Raw genomic sequence first — 26,347 nt, forward strand, 5'->3', positions numbered from 1 at the left:
CTGGGCCAGCGAACTCTAAGAATGACATTTCTAGTGTCGTTTCCACCCGTGTAGCACCATGTCATCTTGATTTTGGAAGAGGGACATGGACAGAACTCGCTTGTCCCCTGTAGTCTAGGAAAGAGAGACCCAGAGTGATAATGGGTCATTGGGTGAGACAAGAATTGGATGCTGAGCTCCTGTAAGGAGCGTGAATGTCAGTGTCCTTGGCAAGATAGTCACTCACTTGGCTGTGCCCCACGGCCACTGCTTTCTTCTCCAGATCCAGGGTCTGCAAGAGTTCCTCCACTGCCTGCAGGGGTGGGGTGAGAAGAGAGAAATTCAAAGAGAGCATGGCACAATGAGACCCACGCTGAAGGTCAAGCTCACTGCATGGCTGGACGCAGGAAGGAGGAGCAAGCAGAGCCCCAACTCAGAGGAGCAAGTGCAGAGAGAAGCATCCCCCAGGCCCCTACCACACACAGCACACTCCACAGGCCTGCATGTTTCATCCCCTACCATTCCCAGTCCACTAAGACATCTAAGACTCCAGGTGATATCTGTATCTGTGCCCATCTGGCCCACCCTCAGCCACACAGGGGAGCCTGTGTTTGTCATCTCCTTGCTCCTCCATGGCACTAAGATACTTCTCCATGCACACAGTGAGGACTCAGTGAACATGGGGAAAGGGAGGCAGGAGGAGTGGGGAGAGCAGTGGGGGGGGGGGGAGTCAGAGAGATCCAGACAGAGGTCAAAGAGACAGTTCTCTGCAGAAGTTAATTTTTCCAGAGAGTTTGGGGAAGGTAGACATGAATTCCTGTGGAATCTTCCTTTTGTCTAGTAGTCACAGAAACTGTGAGATAATCTGCTCAACCGTGGTCCCTCAGCTTGCCCCGCCATATGTGACCACCATCACCTCCCATTCCGCCATCCCTATGTGCGCTCCCCCATAGACTGTCTGAAAGGCTGTTATCAGGATAAACTACCATGAGCAACTGCAAAACTTAGGAAGAAGTGGGGGCAGCAATTGAGTGAAATAGCTGCCAGCCTGAAGGCCCGGGGTATCATGGGATACTTCCTGAAACACCCCCTAAAATTGCTTGTTGAAAAATCTAGTCCCAGATCACAATTGGCCTCCTCTCCTGGAGCCTTGGAAAAGCCTCCTATATAGCACTCCCCCTCCAGTCTGAGTGGTTTCATTTATTATATTTTAGCCAAAAAAAAAAAAAAAGTTCCAAGGGAGTTGAAGGCAGCCAAGACACATAAAGCCAATATACCCAAATATAACATCTCTTCTCTCTACGCAGGAAGAAAAGATGATAAAACTGGCTGAGAGCAAGATGCATGGGCAAAGCGGAACCCCAGGCAGAGACATTTTTCTGCATCTCTTTTAGAGTGTGTGTGTTTGGAGGAAGGGCTTGCAGATCTGGGTTAACCCGAGCACGTTGGGGAGCTGAGGCAGGAGGATTGTGAGTTTAAGACCACTCTCGGATACCTAGAAACACCCTGACTCAAACGATAAGACTTGGAACTGCATCCACCTGGGACCAGGTCTTACTTCGTTCACCCATGAAAAGATCTGAGGCCAGTACCTTACTGCCAGCCTCGGTCTCCTTCTGAAAAGACGGAGGAATGGATCTCAGCTGTCTGTGGGACCTCACACACTGTTTGATCTACAGGCGTCACACCAGGATAAGTTGGGCACCAAACACACACAACCCTGGGAGAGGTTCTAACACGCGAGGAATTTTGTATTCTGAGATGCAATACAGACACCACCTAATAGGGCACTCAGACGCTATAGGAATGAAGGGTGCGTCTCTAGCTCTTGATTTTCTTAGAATCCTTCAGATGTGAACAAAAATACCAGCCCTAGAAAATAATGTGCCTGCTTTGTTGACTTCGGAGAGAGACCTTTGAGGAGCTCTGGTCCAGCCGATGGAGACCAAGTGAGTGATGTGTCTCTGATCCGCTCCCTGGACTGCAAAATGATGATAATAGCCCTGTCTAGAACTTAAAGACCCCAGGGAGGCTTCATTGAGAAAATAGGAAAAGGAATTTGTAAATGACTTTGCACTTAATTATTTAATTGCTGCTTGTGTTGTCTTCATTAATATTAATATGTAATTGAACCATATGGAAATGCACTTTGTTTAGGCTAGATATCAATTATTTAATTTAGTTCAACACAGTGCAATAATTGTCCAACAGCCTGTTACATAAAAAAATAAGAAAGATGCGGCAGGGATCCAGGTTGCTATGTCAAACGGTGTCATTGTCACATCAGCTCTTCCATAGACACCTGAGGTTCATACAGCATGGAATGCTGGTCTGTGAGTGAAATGTGGGCCATTTTACTCCAAAGAAGCATAGCTTAGTAATAGCACACGACTTTAGTCCCAGCACTTGGGAGGCAGAGAAAGGTGGATCTCTGTGAGTTCGAGGCCAGTTTGACCTACACAGAATTCCAGGCCTTCTGGTCAATATAGTGAGTTCTAGTCAGCCAGGACGACATAGAGACCCTGCCAAAAAAAAAAACAAAAAACAAAAAACAGTTTTTGGCCTGCCTTCTGATCCCAAGCACTTTTCCAGTGGCCTGTGTATAATTTGTATCCAAGCCTTTTCCACCTTCACCAAGGAAGCAACTGAAGCCTGGTGCAATGGGAAGGGTAATGCCGCAGCAAGGATGCCACAGGATCCAGGAACTGATGCATGAACCTGCTCTCTCCTCTCTGATGCTGGTACCCAGCCCAGATCCTCAACTCCCTGGCTGTGTGACCCTGGGCAACCTGCTCCTGTCTGGTCCTTAGTCCATGGGGTCACACACCTGGCTTAAGGAAGGAGACTTACAGAGGTCCCAGGACTGATATGCAAGAGAAGTTCCCAAAATGGTGGAGCAAGGAGCTTCCAGACCCTTCTCTGTTCTGCACAACCATCAAGACAATGGCTACAATTTAATAAAGGAGCAAATTCAGCACTTAGCAAATTGAACAAAAAGATTTAACAAAATGAGAATCAATGGCTCCAGGAAGTCTGCTGAAGACTAGGTCGGGGCAGTGGGAGATGGAAGCCATCCTGACTGGGGCTCTTTCATCCTGCCCCCTGCACCCCAATCAATCTGTGCAGTGGGACCACCAGGTGAGTCACACCAAGAAAGCAGGAAATTCTCAGTCAGAACGGGATCACAGATACAGTGCAAGGCATGGCTAGCCTATGTCCCAGGCAGGGTCAGAAGCAGCCAGGAGCTCGGAAGCAGTAGCAGCAGCAGCAGCAGCAGGTAGGGACAGTTACAGCCAACACGGCTGTTCTAACAGAAGCAAGTGAACCAGGAACCTCACAGAAAAAGGAACAGCCAGTGGGCTTCCAAAGTACCTTTGTGTTTCTTTATGGTTTCCATTGAGCTATATATTTTCCTTCATTCCCCTCCTTTCCTTTCTCCCCGCTTCTACCCTCTTCCATAGTTCCATGCCCCCAGTTTACTCGGGAAATCTTGTCTTTTTCTACTTCCCATGTAGATTAGATCCATTTATGTCTCTCTTTGGGTCCTCATTGTTGTCTAGGTTCTCTGGGATTGTGATTTGTAAGCTGGCTTTCTTTGCTTTATATCTAAAAGCCATTTATGAGTGAGTACATATGATATTTGTCTTTCTGGGTCTGGGTTACCTCACTCAATATGTTTTCTAGATTCATCCATTAGACCGCAAATTTCAAAATGTCAAGTACCTTTGTATTTCTGACTCTATGCTAAAGACAAGAACAAGAGCCATGGGCGTGGATGTAGGAAGAGAAAGGACAAACAGCTGTGGACACTGGCGTGCAATGCTGACACCCCAGATGCAGACAGCTCTCCTGTGTACCCAGACTCATCAGTAAAATAGAAATGTGCACAGAACAACCTCTGCAGATGTGGCCCTCGCTGGGGAGGAGCCAGGCCAAACAATAAAGCCACGAGCCTTAAAAAGCAGGTAGACACCAGGGGTTCACACTAGTCAGGACAAGTCGCCAGATGGTTAGGAAAAAACCTGTGCCTAAAGTCATTGTCTAAGACACCCAGGTTTCAACAGAAATAAACACACACACACACACACACACCACACTACCAGAAGTTATGACTCCTACTGGGGGAAGGAGGGTGTGGCCAACAGAATAGACCTCCTTGGCTCAGAATGTGTACTCAGTGTGCAGATTTCCAAGTATTCATTGTAGATCTGTTCAAAGACCTGAGAAAAGTGCCACTTTGCGAGTTAAAAGACAGAGCAGGCTGTGGGTGACTGTGTGGCAGACTCCCTGCTGAGCATAATCAGGGGCTGGGTTTGATCCCCAGCACCAAAAAAATTCATATACAGATAAAAATGGCTGAAAACTACATATGGAAATTCTTCACTTTGAAAAAAATCAAACAGCTGAAATGACAGCTTCCCCGTGGGGCTCAACCGCAGACCCAGGCTGGCAGGTGAGCTGGTGAGTTGGGAGTGACATCAGAGGGAATTACCCATTTGAAGAACAGAGAAAAGTGGGAATAAAGAAAACTGAGTCACACCTGGCAACAGAGCCATGTCCAGTGTCTGCATGGTAGAGTCTCGGAAAGGAGAGAAGAAGGGGGGGGGGGAGTGGGACAAAGGGCTATGGCTTCAAACTTGCCCAAATTTTACTCCTTCCAAAAATTACAAACAAGATGATGTGCTGGCCAATGACCTATAAGCTGAAATAACCCCCTTGTTCCCTAAGTTGCTTTTGCTCAAGGTGTTTGTCACAGCCATGGAAAGCAAACTAGAATGGTGATGTTCAGAAGGCTGTGGGATTACATAACAAACATGCCGGGAGGAAAAAGGCCCTGCCAATCAAGCCCTCTACACCTTACAGAGCTGTGCTCCCAGTCCTCCCAAAACAAAATGACTCAAACCTCTGCCTGGGCACACAGGCTGGAGAGTCACTACTATCAGATCTTGTGTTTGTATTAAAGGCTGGAAGAAATAATGACTCAAACTTTTAAAGATTCAAGAACAGCAGAAAGCATAAACATGAAGGAACAGGGGAATGGTGTGAGCCTATGTGGTGCCAGAGCTTGGGAGGCAGAGGTAGGCTGATCTCTAGGATCTGAGGCCAGCCTGGTCTACACTGTGAGTTCTAGGACAGCCAGGGCTACATAGTGAGACCCTGTCTCAAAAAAAGAAAATACTATAAAAATATGTCAATGGATTTAAAAGATAAAAGATTAAATGAAAGAAAATATAAAATTGTATTAATGGACTTATAATTTGTACACATAACACTGGCACAGAGGTGTCAACAAGGAGGTGGATCTGTGGAACACTCTTTCTCGAACCAGAACTAGGTTAATATTAAACTGAATGAAGATACACTCTATCACTCTGGAACATTGCCAACCTCCTCAGACAGTCCACGAGAAGAGCAACCGAGTTAATACAAAGTAAATCAGACAGCTGTTTGCAAGGGATTCAGACCAGAGCCCAATGAAAGGGGCAAAAATGGACGAAGCAACACCCTTCAAATGGCAAGCATAACAGAAATGGCATTGGCACCAACACAAACAAAACTGGACTCAAGCCAAACCCATTATTACCAATGGCTAGAGACATGTCCAGTGATGAAAGGGTTAACCTTCCAGCCAGACAGGCAAATTATCTCAGCACCTAGCCAGAAAGTCCCAAGACATGAGAAGCAGAAAATGGATAGAATTAAAGAAGAGCAAGACAGCTCAACATTAGTGGCCAGGGGCATTAACACCTGTCTCTTAATAATTGATAGATCAATTAGATATAAAAATTCTGCCCTCGAGTTTTGTCAAGAGCTTCCTGTGTCCTGGATATCAGGGAAGGATGTAGCCAGGGGGGCTTGCATGGAGCTACAAAGTCCTGAGAACAACTCAGGGCTGTGCTGGATGCTGCTCTGAGCTCACCTTAGTTCAGATGGCTACCAGTTAATAGACTTCCTTAGAAAGCCATGGAGGAAGATGCAGTTTGAAGCCCAAGCCTCCAGCTCTAATACTCACTCATGTAGAACTTGTGCATCCTTCCCTTGCACACTGACCACATCATGGTTGAAGACAGACAGCTCCATAACTCCCAGGGTGCTGACTAAGCAGAATGCCAAGGGGCACACTAAGAAACACCCCACACATGTGATGGCATTGGCTCATGTGATGGAGAAAACTATTATTGGAATAATGTCCATGGTGAGAACCCAGCAAATGAGGGGGAAAGTGGTGGAATTAATTTCCAGAGAGCTGCTCTCCCCAGGATGAGAGCAGCCAGTTCAGCACACTGAGTGTGGACAGCTCCCACTGGGGGAGGGGTGGGGCAAAAGAACGGACTTAACATGGATGCTACTGAGCAAGCAGCTTCCTGGCCCTGCTGCTGGAGGTGTGAGCCATTTCTTCTACCACCTTCTTCCTCTGCCAAGACAGCCTGTGCCCAGAGCTTCCTCCCTTCAGTTGCTTCTCACAGGCCGTCACAGAGAGAAAGGGGTACAACTACAGTCACCGACAATGTTTTAATTAATTAATTTTAAATGTATGTGTCTGTGTGTCCGAGTGAGTATATGTGTGCCAGGTACCACAGGTACCACGGAAGGCAAAAGAAGTTATTGGATCCCTCAGAGATGCTACAGGGATGGTGAGCTGTCCAATGTGGGTGCCGGGAACTGAACCTGGGTCCTCTGCAATTGAAGTAAGTGCTCTAAGATCACAGGAGAGCAGTCTTTCTACCCATAATAGTTATTTTTAATGCTCTGCATAAGGACCCAGAGTCAGAGTCCGGGTCTGAGCCCCAGCTGTCTCTGCCTGGCTCTGCAGTCCTGCTTCAGCCATCTCTGCTGAGAAATGACTCCCTGAGCAGAAGGCTTTGTCTTGGAACACTGTCTCAGGCTGGAACTCTACCACCTTGGATCTTGTGGATGAGCGTGAACTGATCTGTCCACCTCTACCTCCTTAGTATTGGGGTCACAGGTGTGCACCCCAACACCAGGAAGTGATTTTGTGATGTGATGTGAGTGTGCAGACACCCAGGATGAGAGCACTTCTCTGAGGAGCTGGCACAGCTTGCAGAGACACCACAATCAGGCACAAGGGGGACCCGCTTGGGCCCATTTTCCACCCTGACAGGAATCCCCTCTGCTGCCGTCTAGTGTCTATGTCAACAGTGACCTTTCCTAGCTGTCAGACCTGTCTCACGGAATCCTGAGGTCTTAACCACTCTGCGTGCAGAGCCTTCCGGCTTGCCCACCAGAGTACATACTCATGCATAATTCAGAGCCCATCACGTTGCCTTACAAATGAATATTTATCAGCTTTTTCATAAGAGGCAGGATGGTGTTTTCTTTCTTTGCTACCAAAATTCTATGCCCCAGCAAATGAAATTTGTGAACAAATAAAAAAAAAGGAATGAGAAGCAAAAAATACTTCCAAGCAAGTCTGCTGCACTGGTAATTTTCCATTCTCTGGCGCCTGGGGTGTGTATGGAGGTGGATTTGGTTTAGTCACAACAGAGTACTGCTGACTTGTCCAGAGTCCAAATGCTGCCATGAGCTGTGCCCGTCACCCCAAAGGAAATTCCCTCAGGCCCCAGCCTTTCTCATTTCCCACGGCACAGGAACCCCAGAGTCTCCAGCACTGTGGCCCCTCTGTGTGGTGGTCATGCGTGGACCAAGGAGAAAAGACCTCACATGTTGATCAAAGCCAAAGCAAATTATGGGGCTTCCAAAATTCAGAGAAGGGGAGAAGCACCCAGAAGGAGCTGGAGGTGCCCTGAGTCCTGGTACAGTGGGCAGAAACCAAGAAGTCTAAGACTGTGACTCTGTTTACCCTCCCAACCTTAAGGTTCACTGAGGATGACAAAGTGGAGGATTCCAAGTACAGTTGGGCACATGCGCCCGAACACACACACACACACACACACACACACACACACACACGCACAGAGGGGATGATTCAGCATGGTTGTGACAGTCTGTGGATCACCCACCCATTAGCCTGACCCTGAAAGATGCTGCAGTGGCCACCACTGCTGCTGCTATTGACAGAAGCTCCTCCCGCGTGCCAGGACCTGTGCAGGGCACATCGGCTACTCTTAGCATCAGAGCACTGAGGGAGACAGCTGCTGCCGCTGTTCCCACTCTAAAGGTAGAGAGACTGAGGCAGACAGATAGTCACCTACCTGAGTGACAGCTGAAGTTACACGTGTCTGACTCCAAGACCCACAATCTTTCATTGACCCTCCCCTGCATCTTAGAAGCTGACTTTCCAGGAACAAGCTCATGAACACTAGTGGAATTCACTTTTAAGGGCCTGAAATTTGCTTCATCTTTAAGGGCCTCATTTGCCAAAGAGACTGAAGGCACTAGCTTCTCAGGGATGCTACGTGATGCCACCAGGCTCTAACCACTGACAAGCCCATGGTCATTTATCATGGGACAGCTCCATTGTAGAGAGTGAGCGGTGAGGGGCAAAGATGAGCTTTCATGGATTTAGAACAGGATTGGAAACAGAAAAATCAGGGGGAAAGCACCAAGATAGATTGTGTGTGTGCGTGTGTATGTATGCCTGTGTGCATCTATGTGTGTGTGTGTGTAAAAGCGTGCAACTTGTGTGTGCCTGTGTATGTCTGTGTGCATGCATATCCTCACATACACACGTACACATGAATGCTTGTGTGTGCATACACACATGTGTGTATCCAGCGGTCTGATTAAAATTATTGAGTACTTGCTGGGAAACTTAATTTCAGTTCAGGGCAGGGACTCCTGAGACACCAGAACAAGAAGACCCTATGTTGAGTGTCCCTGAGCTGGAGTGGACAGCAAAGGATCCAGCAGAGAGTGTCCTCTGCAGAGAGGACAGCCAGTGCAAAGGCCCTGCGGTGGCCTGTTGATCACATTCTTACGTGAGGTGCTCCTCAAACATTCCTGTGGGCCACCGCAGGGTGAGGGTTCTGTGCTGCCACAGTCCTTGTGAGGTGGGACACAGGACCCACCACTCTATTTCCTCCTATTCTTTTCTGTGCACACTCATGAAGGCTTCAGGAGGGCATTCTGGGTAAGGTGATGTCTGACTCAAATCACAGGCTGCTCCCCACTGTCCTCAAACCCTGCTCTTAGATCCCTGCTCCAGCTGTCCTTAAACAGTCCATGCAGAACATCGGTCACGCAGGAGCATCTGGCCTCCCCTGCCTGTGAGCCAAGCTCACGTACCTTTCTCTCGTCCAGTCCCTCAGACGTCGAGTCAAGCTTCTTCAGTAGCAGAGGGTCCAGCACCTGGAACCGACGGCGGAACTGAGCAAGCCCCATGTGTTCAGCGTAACCTGGGGACACAGCAGGCAGTCATGAGTGGGAAGGCACAGGCAGCGCACTGGGAGGCAGTGCTCAGTCAGTACTAAGGACTGCTCACATGTTCCTGCTCTTGGGCTTCATTGTAAATACCTCCTCCGTCATAAGACCTTCTGGAAAACTCTACAGCATCTTCCCAGGGCTGTCACTCAGGAAACTCTAAATAGCTCTCTAATGCCAACATCCTTCCCTCCAAAGTCCCAGAGGACATGCATCTCCGTTCACCCAATGGGATGGATGGCTAAAGCCTTTGTTCAATGACCAGGGCATCATGCTTCTCATATAATCTAAGGGGTAAGCAAAATACTGGGCATAGACAGGAGCTGCCATACACACCACGTACCACATGCATATGCATACAACACATGTCACATCAACACATATCACATACACTCCACACACATAATACAACACCACACCCACACGCACACACACGAACTCATGAATACACACACATATATTCACGCTAATCACACACATGTATACATATACACACACTCTATGAGGCAGCCACACCTGCTGTTAGGCAGGCAAGTCTATTGGCTGAGGGGCCCGGCTGCCAGCTGTGAACCCCTTCTTTCCCTTGTGACGTTATTCACTTCCTCCACCTGTGCCCATGCTCTCGGGATTCAGAGGGGAGTGGGGTGTCTCAGCTTTGTCTTTAAAGACCCCCAGCTTCTCTGTCAAATGTTCTGTGTCCAAGGTTCCACTATTGACATGGAATTTGCAGTGACTACAAGCTAGGACATCAGAGACCGCAGGACATTATACACACAGGCCACATGAGACCGTTGCCCGGCCTCTGCGGAGAGTGGCTGAGCTCAAACCTTCGAAGGCCGAGTGGTAGAAAACAATGGGGGCGATTTCAGATCAAACTTGATGCAGAAACCACAGGCACGGGGTTGCATGCTAAACAGATCTGCACACTCTTTTCTTTGCTGAAAACCCCACATCCCCTGCCACTCTATCACCCAGCTGTACCTGGCAGATGCTGAGAGGTCAGAGAAGGCAGCTGTGACCTCCCCTGGAGGAGTGTTAGCTCTGTACCCAGCCTGAGCTCACTCCCAGAAACCCCAGCTCTGTACTTCCCTGATCTTACCCTGCTTTTACCCTGTGGTCCCTCTTCTAACTGTCTCTCCCCCACTGCCAGATGGCAGCCAGTTCTCCTACCTCAGGACCTGATTATTATTTTATCTCTGCTGGGGTACCCCACCCCTAAGAGTAGGAAAGTCCCCTAGGCACCCATGAGCCTCTTGCCTCTGCACCTCATCTTGTCACCCTGCATGCAGAGATCTTCACACTGGCTTACAGTCTGAAACCTTAAACTTTTACTCATTTGGGGACTTCCACTCTTCCCATGATGGGTGTAAAGGCTGGGCCTAGCCCTCTGGAGCCAGAAGCAATTCTGGAAGCCACATGGGAAGTCAAGGACACCTGATATCCCAGTGCTCTTATCCCTGCAGTGTGACTCTGAGGAATCCTTCACTATTTTGAACCTCAGTTGCTTCATCTGTAAAATGGGAGGCAGGTACAACTTTTCTCCCTGCATGCACAGCGCAGGACCCACAGTGGGCACTCGTGTTCTGTGACTCACATATAACAAATGTTCCTGTCATGTGGCTGACTAGTGCATAGTGAGTGCCACCAGGACAAGGGCACCTTGTTCCCATCTGTTTCTTACCTGCCCTGTGCAGTCTTAATGCCTCTAGGATATGACAGCCTGCAAGTTGAACCCTCAGGGCTGGAATGTCCAGAGCTGGGGGCTTGTTGGCTCCACCTTGGTCTCCACCAGGCTGTGGAGGCGATGGAGTCCCCTGCCCAGTCTTGATTTCCACTGAGGTTGGCACAAGGCAGTGGATGAAGTGCAGCTGAGACCGACTCAGCAAACTGATGAGAGCATCCTGAGACCGAAGCAGACAGGATCAGAGCTGATGTCTCAAGGGGAAGTGGACAGGCACACATTGAACATCGCCTGGACATCCTTGGGGACGCCCTGTGTCCCACACCCAAGACATTGTGCTTATGCTGGCTTATGTTTGGGAAAAATAAGCGGCCCGGTGGACACAGCTGGGGAAACTGAGGTATGGGAGAAGTCAGTGTGTGTGACTAGGTCACAGAGATACCCCCAGCAAAGGAACTATGACTAGAACCCAGGACTCAGTACTTGGGGCTAATATTCTGTGAGGGTTTCATTCTTCAAACATATTCTTCCTGTGGTCTGCAATCTACAACCACAGTTCTCATTCACGCTCAGCCTGCCCAGGACCAGTCCGACCTGTTAGCAGGTTAAAGGAGCATGTTGACATGGATGCTGGATCCTGTTTCCTGAACCCCGCCAGAGAAGGTGTCTCAGGGAGAAAGGAAAATGGAACTAGTCAGACCAGAGGCCAATGCCCCCTCACAAGGTCCTCAGCTCAACACCAAATGCCCAAGCCTCTGGCCTTGGACCTGGGTGAGTCATTTCTCAGGGGTGGCCATGGTCACGATTTTCCAAGACTTGGAACTGCTGTGTCGCTCTCAGTAGAGCAGGGGAAACCTATCTCTGTGGTTTTGCAGGATGCAGTAGAAGTGAGCAACCTGGTGAGGTGGTGGTCCCTGTGATGGAGGTCCAAGGTCACAAGGGTCATAGCCTAGCTCACCCACTCAGTGAGCAACCTGGTGGGTGGTGGTCTGTGTGACGGAGGTCCAAGGTCACACGGGTCATAGCCTAGCTCGCCCACTCAGTGAGCAACCTGGTGGGTGGTGGTCCGTGTGACGGAGGTCCGAGGTCACATGGGTCATAGCCTAGCTCGCCCACTCACCATCTGCAGCTTGATCTGGGCACAGGGGGCCTTCCTCTTCAGTGCAGCAACGCCGCTGGCAAAAGCCCTCCGCACCACACGACTCCGGTGCAGAGCCTGCTGGGAGGTGCCCTCAAGTCCTGCCACCGAACTGCACACAGGAGGCAGCTTGGCCCGGGCCTGGAAGAGGTTCTGCAGCTCCTTCCTAGTAAGGAAGAGGGAGGGGTTTCAAGGGACTCTCTGGTAAGCTCGCCCACGTGGAAGGAAGGCATGAATACCTCTATTCACAACCCACCTGCCTCAGAAATGCTGGCTCCCTCCTGAGCAACTCCCTCCCCTGCCCATGAGAATCTCCCTCCTGGCAATCCTACAAAGCCCCTTCCATCCTGAAGGCATAGCCATGTTAATTATCCCTAAAGCAGGCCAGGTATACAGTAGGTGCCAAATTTATGACTGTAGGAATGAATGACTCGCTGCTATAAGACGATAATGAAGTGCCCAGGCTTACACCTAAAGAGTCTCCATCTCCTCTCAGCCTCCCCACAACCGGCCTCTTCCAACACATATTGCAAGGCTGTCTGGCTACTAAGGCTCCCTAATGGACCCAAGCTGGTTTTGCTCAAAGGGCAGAGATACAGAACCAACTTAGGTGCCCAACAGATAAATGGATAAAGAAATATGGCTTGTATCACAACAGAATTCTTTGTGGGTCATGCAGAAGAATGGAGTTAGGCCATTTTCAGAAAAATAGCTGTAACTGGAAATAATCACATTAAAAGACCTCAGGCAATCTCAGAAAGACAGGATCACTCTTTTCTCTCATCTGTGGACCCCAGACCTGATGGAAGCATAAGGTCATATGTGTTCTCATTCCTGACAGTAGAAGCAAATCCATCTGGGAGCAGAAAGGACTAATGGGGGGCAGAAATAGTGAGGTAGAGTGAGAACGGGTCCAAAGCACATGTATGCTACACAGTGGTTGCCATCTAACCCTTCAGATAGAGCCATCTACACGGGGACCAGGAAAATAGCCTCCCATAATCCTGCATCATAATTTTGAATAATATATTAAAGTTTTTTTTTTAAAAAAAGAAAAAGGCAGCTGGACAGAACCCACTGCTCTAGTGGAAGGAGCTAGAAGCTGGAGGCCTGGTGCCTGCCACATGCCACCTGTCCTGTCTCTTCACTAAGCATTTGGGGATCTCTCATCACTACCCAAAAGCCCGAGTCCCACTCCAGATCCAGACCTAAAGTCACGTGATCCATATCACTGCACACTGACTCACAGGGGCCAGAGGTGTGTGAAATGGGTTAAAAGTGTGACGAGGTAGCAAGATTCGACAGAGGTGTGGTGTGCGGCACCCCGACATGCTGACACAGCACCCAGGAGCCACAAGCTAGGGATGGAGATGGCCAGTGTTTCCAATCCCAGCCCCGACCTGATGTGTGGTACTATTCCGTGGAGTGGATGGAATCTTCTGGTCTTCTGTTTTTCGTGTGACTTTGGGCAAGTCCCCTGTTCTCTCTGGGACACCTCAGCTCCCCAGTTAGATATGAGCAAAGCAATATTGCTGTAGCTTGAGGAACAGCCAGCCTTCTGAAAGCCCTTGAGACTCTGGTCCTGAACTCGGTCCTGATGCATTCACTGACACTCTGACTACAGACCTTCACTCTAAGATCCAGTAGGGCTTGGTCTTATAGTCACCAGGGTAGGCAACCAGCTGCAACAAGCTCAAAATGTTCTTTTGGTTTTGGTTATTTGGTGTTTTGTTCTTGTTTTTTGTTATTTGTTTGTTTTGAAACAGGGTTTCACTGTGAGACCTGGCTAGCCTAGAATTTACTATGTGAGCCAGGCTGGTCTCAACTCACAGAGATCTACCTGCCTCTGCCTCTGGAGTGCTGGGATTAAAAGTGTGCTTCCTCGTGCCTGGAAAAACATTCTAATAGGATTTATAACTAGTGCTACTATGCCTTTTAACCCTTGTCCGGGCACCAAGACACAGATTCACCAGGTCACTATGAGTTTGCCTCCCTCCCCTGACTCAATGCCCCTCACTTGGCTTCAGATGTGGGGTATCAGAGCAGGAAGCAACTCTTCAGGACCATAAGGTGTGCCCTGAAAGACTGTTGCAACTCAGTCTCCTCCCTAAGTTGCCTGCTGCTTTATACTGTAGAAGTGTTACTAAGTAACCATGTGTGGCCACCACCCCACGTCTATGCTATGAAATAGGAGGCCAAGACTTTCTGGTGTGTGCCAGAAAGAAACTGAGGCACAATCTGCATGCCCCCTGCTTGTGAAGGAGAACTGGCCTGCTGAATCTTCTGCTTCTGGCTTTGAGTTTATGGTGAAGGAGGCCACGGGAGACAGCGTGGCTACTCACCATCACGCCAAAGGATAGAACTGTAGCTTGACCCCAGTGTCCTAGATCCCCATTCAGTAACCCTCTTTCTGCCTCACTCCTCCTCTGGGTCTCTGCAAGAGCTATGAACTCCCTTGGCCTTCTGAGTTTCGGGGGTTACAATGAACTCTGACCACAAGACCCTAAGAGCTTCCCTGAGCATTGCTGAGGTTTAAGCAGTATCCTGGCTGTGCCAACAGAGTCAAAAGCAAGAGGCTTCACCACTGGAGACACGTTTCCCCGGCTGTAAAATGGAGCTAAGATTGCGTATTCCTCTGAAGAAGAATAAGACAGAGCACACAGCAGCCACTCAGCTTGTGTTTCCTGATTAGTCTACCTACCCTAAACACAGGTCCCTCCTTCTCTGCCCGCCTCTAGGCTCTGCCCCAGCAGGTTTCCAGCACTGAACTTGAGAGGCACGCACCCTCACATAGCAAGTGTTTTCTATTAACCTGGAAATGGAGTCTGGATTGCTGCAGGCCTTGTTCCAGTGCTTCTGGGACGAGTGAGCAGGGAGCTCGAAGAGCTTTTTCTACTGCTACAAAACATATCATTTTGGTTTTATGAGCCCCCGGGTTCTAGGATGTCCATAAAAGTTACTCCAGTCGCACCATCTCTCAGATACTTAATGAGAGGTGGAAAGCCAAAATACAGAGACACGGCTTCCTGGCTGTGAGCTGATTCCCCCAAGGCCTACTCCGCTCTGCCCCCAGGTCTGCTCTGCCCTCGGGGAGACATTGTGCTACTCCAATTGGAGTCACGGCCTTCGTTCCGCTACTGCAGACAGATGGGATTTCTAGACTGTCGTCCTCACTCACTGGCTTGTTGCTAAACAGAAACAGCCATAGGGACAGATGTGCTGCCCTGTCCCACACCCAGCGAGGCTCACCTTTTGGACCGTTGCAGGACCTGGGGGGCCTCCATGGCTGAGAGGTTAGGCTTGGCTCTGCGAAGCCAGCCTGTGAAGTCATAGCGCACAGGGTCCAGTCCCAGCTGGTGGAACAGCTCACACTGAAGGGGCTGCTCGCAGGTCCGCAGCACAGGGGGTCCTGGAACGAGATGGGGGCGTGAGTATTGGGTGTCTGTCAGGATCGTGTGCACTTTGTTCACATACCCACCACCAAACTTAAAATGGTCAGTGTCTTTCTAGACAGCTAAAGCCGGCAGTTCCTGGTGTGCACACTTGCTGCAGTAGTGAGGTGCATGCCTCACTTCCAGATCTGTTCCTTTTTGTGTTCTTAAGCCCAAGATGCCTATTCAGCCCAAAATCAGAGGACACACATTCTCCCTGAGATTCCCATATGTACCCAGCTGTCACCTGGGTCATGGTTTACATCAGGTTTTGTTTAAACCGACTCACGTTTTCACAGGCACATTCTTTTTAAAAGAAGCGTTTGACCATGAACCTGGCATGAATCAGCACCATTTCTTTCCCACCATGCGTGGAGATAAGTGGTTGTTAAATACTTTAAAACATGCATCCATGGGAAATCTAGACCCCTCTGAAGTACCACGAGTCAAACAAAGGCTCCTTTGGGAAATAGCGAACCCTTGTAAACAAGAGACAGGATCAGAGACACAGAAGACCTGGCCTCGGGGTTAGAGGGAAAGCAGATTCACTGAAATGCTCTCTCCGAGCCTTAGTTCTCTGGTCTGCAAAGTGACACTTAAATAATACATACTTCCCAAGGTGGGAAGGGTCTAAGGCTGCATAAAACATTAGCTAGCACGTGGCACATGGTATTCTCTGAGCAAGCGGCAGCCTTGTCTCCACTGTTACTAACGTTAACCTTTGGGTGCTGCTTCAGAATCAGTGTTTATCTCTCTGTCCTTAGTGTCATGCTTGGCATATGGACTGTAGGAAGCACTGGGGATGGGCGGATGAGTGGATGGACACTATTTGGAGACAAAGCCTTGTCTTGTATTGTTTCAGTCCTTCCTTAACTCCCCCATAAGACTGGATCTCCAGGCAGGGTCTTTTCAGCCCTCTCTATTCAGAATGGAACAGAATGCATAGCAGAACTCGACTGTCTAGAGACAAAGGTTCCCTGGAGGCTCCCCAACCCTTGTTGGGCTCTGTGGTGCTTTGAAAGAGAATGGCTCCCATTTAGGCTCATAGATTTGGACACTTGGTTATCAGGAAATGGCACTATTATTTGAAAGGTTAGGAGGTGTGGCCTTGTTGGAGGAGATGTGTCACTGGGGGTGGCCTCTGAGGTTTCAAAATTCTGTTCCAAGTCATGAGTCTCTCTTCCCACTGCCTATGAATCCAGATGTGGAACTCTCCAGCATATTGTCTGCATGCCACCATGCTCGTCACTATGACAAAAATGGACTGGACCTCTGAACCGTTAGACAGCCCCCAATTAAATGCATTATTTTATAAGAGTTGCTGTGGTCATGGTGTCTCTTCACAGCAACAGAACAGTGTCCAAGACAGTCTCACTGGCCTGTAAGAGGACACTTGCAGAGGTCATAGTATCCATTTATTCTCAAGAGCTCAGAGCTCATTAGAAAGATCTGGGGATGGGGAGTCTTTGAAACCAAAATGCCTGAATTAACATGTCTGTCCTGGCCCATTCAGGACAAAGGACAGAGTCTCCCCCTGGGAACAGAGAGCCTTAGAGCATCCAGCTTAGAGTACCTGGGGTTGGACAATCAAGCCTAAAGGAAGAAAGGTTTACAGACTTTAGTAGGTCCTTCCTACCCCAGCCATGCTCCACAAGACACCGCCCCCTTCTGACCCGACTTCCAGCCTCTTTGCTTTAAAGTCAGGGTGCAGATGACACCCATTTAAGAATTTCATTTCATTGGCTCCGCATCATTGACTTCACGTATTCATCCATTTTGTGTCAAGAACCTGTGCACTTAGTCACAGCAGGGCTACTCTAGGGACTGCCTCTGTGAGGACGCCCGCCCAGCTTGCATGCTGGAGGAGCCGGCCTAGCCTGTGATGGGAATGTCTGATGGGAAAGTGTGTGATGTCAGCTGGTGGAGAAAGTAAAGGTGTGGGGGTCCCCAGTGATGTGGGGTATTGTTTTACACAAGGTGACAGCTAGGGAGGACCCCAGACTCAAAGGAGATGAGGAAGTCCACCCACTGTGCCGGGATGAGCACAAGGTGCCTTTGTGCACAGAACTGGCAGTACACGGCCCCTGGAGTGAGGAGGGTGTGCATGGCACATTCGAGGAGCAACAGAAAGGGGACTTCTGTGCACTGCTCCATTTTCATGACCATAGCCGGGAACAGGCTCCTATATTTTAAAAAACATTCTAACTTCATAGTTTTGGAGGCTAGAGGTTCAAACAGCATGGTGTGGAGTTTCTCTGGGATTTCCCTGGCTACATTATATTGTAGCAGGTATGTGTGTGTGCACACACGCATGTGCATGTATGTGCACATGCACGTTCAATCCTGCTTTACAAATGTTACAATGTACAAACAGGCAGACCATATTACTAACGTACAGGCCTGCATTACATGTGTATGTGCATATATGTAAACATTATATTTGGCCTGATTTTTCCCACTGCATTTAATAGATGTTAGCACACATTTGTGGCCTCCTAAAACAGACCCAGGTACTGTGATTACCTAGCAAAAAAGTCAAAGCTTTTCCCAGCCAGTATAGACAGGCTTCCACACTGAGGCAGGACGCACCCCCATCCCTACCCCTGCCTCCCTTACCATCAGCCCCACCCGACTTCTTCTCAAAGGCTGTGCGCAGACGCTCAATTACCACACTATCACTGGAGCCTTCCACCCGGACCTCTTCATCCAAGACCCAGAAAAGGCCTCTGGCATCCTCAGAACTTCTTCCAGCCGGTAGGTGGACCTGGTAGGAGATGCAGTGTGTGCGAGACTCGGTTCTGGACACTCTTCCCAGCCCTCAGTACTAAGCATGCCTGCTGGGCCCTGTGATCCTGCTCAGCTTTCACTCTCATACTGAAGTCAAGAACTGTCTGCAAAGGGTATGACTCTTCCCCACCTCCATCTTTATAACCCTGGACAACCTACCATATCCCCTCTGAGCCTTGTTTCCCCATGTAAAATGGAGCCTGGAAAGGCCTTCCCTTTCTTTTCTCAAGGGGACTTGAGAAGCGTGTGTCTGCTTGTAATTCCTCCCCAGCCACACAGGAAGCTCCAGCGTGTTCACAGTTGGCCCGCCACACCACTCCCCTCTTAGAAATCTTGGTGTTTTGTTATACTGAGATCTCAGAGAATAAATTTAAAGAGATAAGCACTCAAGGAATATTCTAGAGAACATGAACTTGATTCCAGAGCAAACATGGAATTTTAAAGCTACCCATAGCAACCTTCCGGGAATCCCATGGATTTGCAGACTGGTATATGAGAGAGACCTGGTGAGGCTGAGTTGGCACAAAGAACAATGGGCTGAGTAGTGCTGGGTATCAGATGTGCCAACACTGCCAACGTCATGTGCCTGGGGCCCTGGGCTGCCCACCAACTGGGGCTCTCGGAACTGAGGCAGGGCTCTGATGACAGTTCAGTCTCTAAAGCCTGGGGAGGGACACAGTCAGGGTCCCATGATGCTCACAGAGGCCAAGCCTGGAGGACCATTGGCCCTCGTCGCTGAAATCAAGATGGACAGCTGGTCCATCCTTACTTAGCAGAGGGCCTCAGAAGCCACAGTTCCTGTCCCTCTGACCACTGCACTCTCCCAGATGACCCTTCAACAGATGATGGGCTATGGAGGAGGCTTCACAGGGCAGCTGATCCATTGTGACCTAAGGAGCAACAACTGTCATAGCCAGCAGGAGACAGGATGAGGGGCTGCAGCCTATCATAGCCCAAGGCAGGGCAAGGGCCACTGACAGGACCATCTGGTCTCACTCAGTGGCAAGTGCTTTCTGTTCAATGTTTCGGTGAGGTTATACCCACTCAGGGAACTACACCCTCCTTACTTGGAGAAGGGGAAACCGAGGCAGAGAGAAGTGAAAAGATGGGCTTAAACTCATCAAGACTGAACCCATGCCTAGATTGCTCCAAAGCTCATGAACTTTCACACTAAAAAGCAAAGGGCAGAAAACAAAAATAAGAAGCTAGGGTCCCAGGTCAAAGGTCTGTGACAAGGGTGAGCTGGGGTACAGTCATCAAGTTCTGGGAAGGAGGATGGTGTCAGTGTGAGCCCTCTCCCACAGAGGTTGCTCCCTCCCTCCAGTCTCTGCAGCCAGCATCTGCAGCTGAATCCTAGGTGGCTCCAGTGGGAGCTGCTGAAGTCCTGACATGTTTGGCTCCCGTCAGGCCCAGGCGAGTCTGCTGTAAGACTAGCACAGAACTGAGTGCATGCTTTAGGCTTCAGGGCACTTCCATGGTCACACCCCACACCAGTCAAGGTCTGTAACTATCCCTGGGGAACCCTGGTTCAAAGAACTTAGAGAACAGGCACCAACAAAGCCTGAGAGCCCCAGGGCCCCGCATGCTCTCTTACCTGAGAGGGATTATGATCCACAACAGCCACCGTAGTTCCTGGGGATGGCTCTGGGAGGTCAAAGTGCACGGAAATGCCTTCCTGAAATTCATATGATGTGTATGTTAGTTTCCTCTGTAAGTTCCGGGGAGAAAGTGAAGCTTCCAGCATGACTAAGTCATCCTTTCTAAGTTACTTTTAAAATTGTGAAATGTATGTAGCAGAAACTTTGCCCCCTGACCATTTATAGATGAGTGACATTTGTGGTATGGATGCCAGTGAGCAAGCATCCTACTATGCTTCAGAACTGTTTAAAATTACAGTGCAGACGTCAACAGTGTTCAATGCATGCCGGAAGTTCCCACCCTGGGAAATGAAAACGGCTCCCACACTTCCTGCATGCTAAGACTGCAGACATCCCACCTTCCCGGCCCATGACTTCGCTGTCAGCACCCCACAAAGAGGCATCAGCCAGTGTGTGCATCCTTTGCTGACTGCTGCGTGTCACTTAGCAGAATGTCTTCAAAGTTTGCACACACTGTAGCAGGAACCACAACTAACTTTCTAATGATTGGGCGATGTCCCATAGAATCTGTCAGCTGTGTTTTCTTGGTATGTTCCTGCATAGAGCAGTTGGGCTGGTGACCTAACCCAGCCTCCTGTCTGCAGTGCTAGTGTTGCCAGGAACATGGGTGTAGAAACATCTCTTCAAAAATGCTTGGCGTGTGGACCACAGGCCCTAGAGCCACGCCCAGACCAAAGTGCTGCCCTGGTCCCCCAGAAACTTCTGAGCAATGACAGAAGGTTTCTTGTGCCATGTCTTCAAGGCAGTGTATTCTGCAGATGTGCTATCTCCAGTGATAACAGATGTAAAGCGATCACTCTGTTTTCCTTGTGATGAAATCAAGGGTCAGAAAAGGTCACCAGGTTTTCTAAGGCGACACAGCCAATCAATGCCATTAGATTGGGACTCTCCAACCTGTAATTATTCTTTTGTGTCTGATCCATGTCGGCTCCAACTAAAGGAATAGCTGAGTCCAAGCCCCTTATCCTCACTATCCCCGCCCTGAGCGCTCACTGGAGGAGAACCCGGTAGTGGGTACACACTGAGTCCGTCTGGATACGTTCTCTTTGTTGTCTGCTCAGGGTTTGTGCATTCCTCTGTGCTGAGAGTGTGAGTGTGCCATCAGCCAGCATGGACATAGGAAGAAAGAGGCCGTTCAGAGGCGACTGGACCTTATGTGTTCCTGGCTCACATGCTGAGAATTTCTGGAAATCCCCACAGAAGGCATGTGTCCAGGTGCATGCTCCTGTTACTCCACTGGAAGTGACTCCAAGGGTAGTCAGCCCTGTGTCTGGACACAACAGCAGCTCGTGGGGAACCATCTGCACCAGGGCAGAGGTGAAGGTAGCCAGACCTGGAGCAAGGTGTCGTGCAGGTGACTTGGGTCAGTTGGAACAAATATTCACTCCACCCGTTTGGCCTCACCCCTGGGCACAGACCTGGGAGGCCCCAGTCCAGCTGACACACACCTCTCGGTATCTCTCCAGGGTAGAAGCAAAGGTCCTGTGGTAGAACAGTAGCTGCAGGCGCTCCTGGGCATAATTGTAGCACAGCTCCTCAAAGGTGGCCGCCCGGTCCTTGCCCTGGTGCCGAGGATTCTGAAAGCCTGGAGAGTCAACCACCATGATGGAAGCCATAGACAGATGGTGGGAGGAGAAAGATCTAGGGAGAGAAAAGATCTGCTGGTTCGACCCTCCCCTAGCAGAGATGGAGAAACTGAGGCAGCGTTCTAGGTGGATCTGGCTCTGAACCCAAGCTCACCGTGTATAGACTGTGTGACTCCCGCCCCAGGCGATCTACTTAACCTCTCTGATCATGACTTTCCCCAGCTGTTACATGATGGCAGGAGTGAGTTGGTCCAGGGCTGCAGTGGAGGAAGTGGGTTTAAGTGTCAGTGTGTCTCGTGAGGCAAGGATGCAGCAAGCTTTCAGTCAGTGTGACTTCTCCATCGGGGCCTAAAGCCACCAGAGAAACCCCTCTCTTTCCCCATAGCACACTGAGCTGAGAGATACATTGTGTATGTTATCACTTCCCTGGATGCTTCCAATGTTTCTGTCTGGACAGACAGCCCAGACTGCTTGACTCAAAAGACAGAAGGGAAAGACTCTGAAGCATGGGCTGCCATTCTCTTCTGCCCCAGAGGGCTGTGTGTCTCTGGGGAGCTGCCTGAGCTCTCTGGTGCTGGGCTGTGAAATGATTCGAGGCAGAGGCCAGCTCCGAAGGCTTCTGGGAGAGTGGGACATTACACCACACCCATTGCCGGGACCACACAGTTTGCCCTCTGATTGGTGCTCAGCAAAGTCCTCTGCTCTGACCATCACCAGCAACATCTGCTGTCAGATCTGGAGAGTAGGCGTTGAACCTTAATTCTCCATTCTCCTTATGAAGATTTTTCTGTCTATACAAAGGGATCGAGCGGGGCAGCTGTCACAGAGACGTGCATGAGAGGAGGGTGAAATTGGGGAGGGAGGCACCTCCTAGAGCCCCTAATGGACATGGTGACCTTCCTTCTCAGCAAAGCCTCTATTGTAGAGATGCTGGCAGGCCACGGGCGGGATAGGTGGCCCCTCCGCTCCCCTTCACTTCAAGCTCACAGCCCTCCCTTCCTCGAAGCACAATGATCCCCCAGTTTCTAGATATGGCGCCTGTGCCTCCCGGCGGATGGTAATTACTCAGATAGCGATAAAGGGAGCGGATTCCAAGGCCCTGGCAACTGGAGATCCCAGCTGCTCGGTTGCTACGCAGCAGCGGCTCATCCCTTAACAGGATTCAGAAGTCTAATTATGCTGCGCACTCTTGCAGAGAAGGGGACGCCCTCCCCGTGTTCCCCATGGGTCGTGCTGGAGCTGCTCAATGGACTTCTGAGGAAGATGGAACTCGGAGCAGCCTGGCATTTTCCCTGGACTGCCACCCCACAGGCCACCCTGCTAGTCTGCCCTGCTCGTCCCCCACACCCAGAAGGAAAAGCTAGAGAAATAAATGACCAGGGCAGCACACTGGAAGACAGCAGCAGAGGGCAGCATCTCACTGGCTCCCCATCCCAAAACCTTGTTCTGTCTCATCTGTGCACTGGGCACACGTGAGAAGAAAACAGCTCAAGGCTGTCCCCCGCCCTTAGCAGGTGTTACCAAATCTGTAAGTTTTGTTGGGGTGTGAGTGCACATGTGTGTATGTGCATATTTGTGTACACACGTGTGTGCATGTGTGTATACTGTGCAAGCACATGTATGCATGTATGTGTGTGTGTGCACATGTGCATATCTGTGAGCACATGTGTGTGTGCATGACCACGTGTGCTTATACAGGCATGTGTAGGTCTGCGCACATGTGTGTATGTGTATTTGCGTCTGTACATGTGCATGCATGTGTATGTGTGTGAACACATTTGTGTGCATGTGTATGTATGTGTGCACATGTGAATATGTGTGTGCGTGTACACATTTGTGCCCGTGCATGCATGGGTATGTGTGTATGTGTGTGTATACATGTATGTGTATGTATATATATGTGTGTGTTTGTATGTGTATACAGAGGATATGCCACCTGCTGTTGTCTTCTCCTTGCTCTTTGAGGCAGGGATTCTCACTGAACGTGGAGCTCAGGGCTTTGGCTTGCCAACAGTCTGCCTAGCCTCACCTCCCCAGGTCAGGGGTTACAGGTCTGTGCTTCCATGCCTGGTTTGTTTAGATGGGTTCTGGGCTCTGAACATTGTCCCTCTATCTCCAGTGGGAGAACTTTGCCCTTTGAGCCACACCCCCAGGTCCCACGTCCCCAGGTCCCACGTCCCCAGGTCCTGTGCCCTGAAGTCCTGCTCTGCTCTCCCAGGTCCTGCTGCTGGGGTTTTCAGTTAGAAATGTTCTTCAATGTATTGCTCACTCGTTCTAATGTTCCAGTAAGCCCAGAGGAAACAACAGCTTTCAAGTTGTAGAAACCAGAGGAATAAACGAATTTGGGGAAGTGGCGAGATTTAAGGCCAGCTTTGCCTTAGAAACCTCTCCTCTGTTTACAGTATCCCACTCTGAGAAACGCCCCTGGTTTGTACCCATTATGTACTGAAGAAGGCCTGGGTTCAGTCTGACAGACCACCGTTACCTGTTGATGAGGGAGACCACAGCCACGAAGAGCTCTTCGTACAGGCCAGAGGCCATCCCCTCCACACATTCCGCACCTGTCATCTTGAGCCCTGGGATGGGGGAGACAGAAGACAATTAGTACATAGAGGCCATGACCTCTCCCAGGGCCAAGTGTATCGATACCAAGCAGCCAGGGTCACCAGAGAGAGAAGCCACCTCCCTCAGTGATCAAATAATATGTGTGTGGTTTTAAGAAAGGTGCTAACAACCCAGTGAGACCCCAGAGTCTCCCCTAGTGTGCCGTGTCTCTCCCAGTGCCTCACATGCTCCTCAGAGAGCTACTGAACTGTTTGGATGATAATGGCTCCCATAGGCAAACACATCTGAATATCAGTTGGCAGGGCTACATGGGAAGGATTGGGGGTGTGACCTTGTGGGGGGAGATGCGGTCTTCAAGTGTTTCAAAAGACTTGAACCATTCCCCATGTTTGGGGCTTGAGATGTAGCTTTCTGCTGTTTTCCCAGCCTGTCACTTGCCACCACACCAAATGCTTCTTCTAGAAGTTGCATTGATAATGGTGTCTTATCGCAATGGTAGAAAGGGATATGCCGCTGTATTTTGGACATGGCACCACATTCCATGCTCAGTCCTCAGGCTAGCACTACTCGAGGTGGCAGGAACATGAAAAAGCAGGGCCGGGGGCGGGGGGGGGGGGGATTCTAGGTCACTAGGTCCTGGAATGGACCCTTGATTGCTCTCTTAGTCCAAATAACCCTTCTGAATATGACCGGCTCCTGTCCTTTGTACAATAGAGAGAGCTGACTGTGGGGTTGGGGAGCCACTCCCAATCTGGGCATATAGCATCAGTTTTATACCAATGCTTTATAATTATACTTTATATCTATTTTTTTGCTTTCATGGTCTTTATTAGTTTAAACTGTGTCTCCCTTCTGGGACTGGGAGTACCCTGAAGTGAGGAACCATCTCTGGGGTGCCCTGAAGTGAGGAACCGTCTCTGGGATTGGGGCTTTAAATCCCTGGCACCAGGCACAGAATGGAAGCGTGGATGGCATGCATGGTGCTCGTTCCTCTGGACGCAGTCACGGCTTCACACTCAGACCCAATCCCTTCACTCCTAAGATTTGCTCGGGTGAAATCTTCTGGGTTCACAGAGTCTTCCAACTGTTTGAATTGGCCAGAATCACTTTGTTGAGATAACTTGGTCATTCAAGCAGAGCGAATGGTGAGATAATTGGACTCTGTCAGCCCAGAGGCACAACTTGGACACAGAACAGTGGGAAATGGCAGAAGATCTCTCTCCGGCGCTGGGGGTAGGGAGGTATCCTCAGACTTGACTGAACACAGGGGCACGAGTGTGTCCCATGAAAGTAGCTGGCCTGCACGAGGCTGTGCAATGGAGAGGAGTCAGTCACAGCTCCTGACCTTCCGCCCAGCTCCCGTCATAGAATTAGAATCCATTTCCCCTCAAGACAAATATTTCTGTTTCACATTCTAGACAGCCTGCCCACTGCTGCTCCCATCCCTCCTTTATCTCCATCCCCACCCTGGGCTGTTGCTAGGCAACCCACAGCCTCACAACATTGATCTGAGGCACACAGGTCCCTTTGCTGCTTAATGTCTATCTCTGAGACCTTTGTGGACAGACCAATTCAGACTCAAGAAGTGGTGTGTCTGTCTTGTGTGCATTCTGCTTACCTATGCATATGTATTGTGTGCACACATATGTGTACATGGGTGTGCACACACAAGCTTGCTGTTCACGTGTGTAGTGTGCTACAACTGAGAGGACGAGACGGCAGAGTTCAAACTGGGAACGAAGCAGAAGAGCCGTCCACCTTATTGGAAGATAGACAGCTCCAGAGACCCACAGGACAAAGAGGTTTGTCCCCGAAGTTAGTTCACACAGCCCCTCCTCCTTATCACAAACCCTGCTGTCTGACAAAGCACACCTCTGTCTTCTACAACCACAGCCTCAGGACCCTGGAGAGCCACCTTCATGGGTACAGCCTCTCATCTGTCCTTCACCAGTGAAAGACCCAACCTTTCCCCATGTTTCCTCAGACCCAATCCAAGATGGCGCCCCAGCACTTCCGTGTCACCTCCGTGTGTACCCTAGATCCAGCATCTGCCCCATTTCCCTTTCGTGTGTGTTTGTGTGTGAATGTATTGTGTGTGCATCAGTGTGTGTTTGTGTAAGTGTATGTGAGTGTTTGTAAATGTGTTTGTGTTGCATTTGTGTGTGAGTGTGTGTTTGTGT

The 26,347-nt window shown here is 49.8% G+C and overlaps 1 protein-coding gene across 1 annotated transcript in view; it reads right to left on the reverse strand.

The window, feature by feature from the left end:
- Myo18b (myosin XVIIIB) overlaps positions 1-26,347 on the reverse strand; it is a 201,658-nt gene that overhangs the window by 140,993 nt on the left and 34,318 nt on the right. The window contains exons 13-21 of the mRNA XM_026784530.1: positions 24,088-24,178; positions 21,465-21,657; positions 19,953-20,033; positions 18,188-18,335; positions 15,390-15,549; positions 12,123-12,306; positions 11,003-11,222; positions 9,183-9,296; positions 227-288 (exon numbers count right to left, since the gene is read on the reverse strand). Coding sequence (XP_026640331.1) covers positions 227-288; positions 9,183-9,296; positions 11,003-11,222; positions 12,123-12,306; positions 15,390-15,549; positions 18,188-18,335; positions 19,953-20,033; positions 21,465-21,657; positions 24,088-24,178 — 1,253 coding nt within the window. The remainder of the gene's footprint in view (positions 1-226; positions 289-9,182; positions 9,297-11,002; positions 11,223-12,122; positions 12,307-15,389; positions 15,550-18,187; positions 18,336-19,952; positions 20,034-21,464; positions 21,658-24,087; positions 24,179-26,347) is intronic.

The sequence above is a fragment of the Microtus ochrogaster genome, chromosome 2, assembly GCF_000317375.1.
Source record: "Microtus ochrogaster isolate Prairie Vole_2 chromosome 2, MicOch1.0, whole genome shotgun sequence".
NCBI classification, from domain to species: Eukaryota; Metazoa; Chordata; class Mammalia; order Rodentia; family Cricetidae; genus Microtus; species Microtus ochrogaster.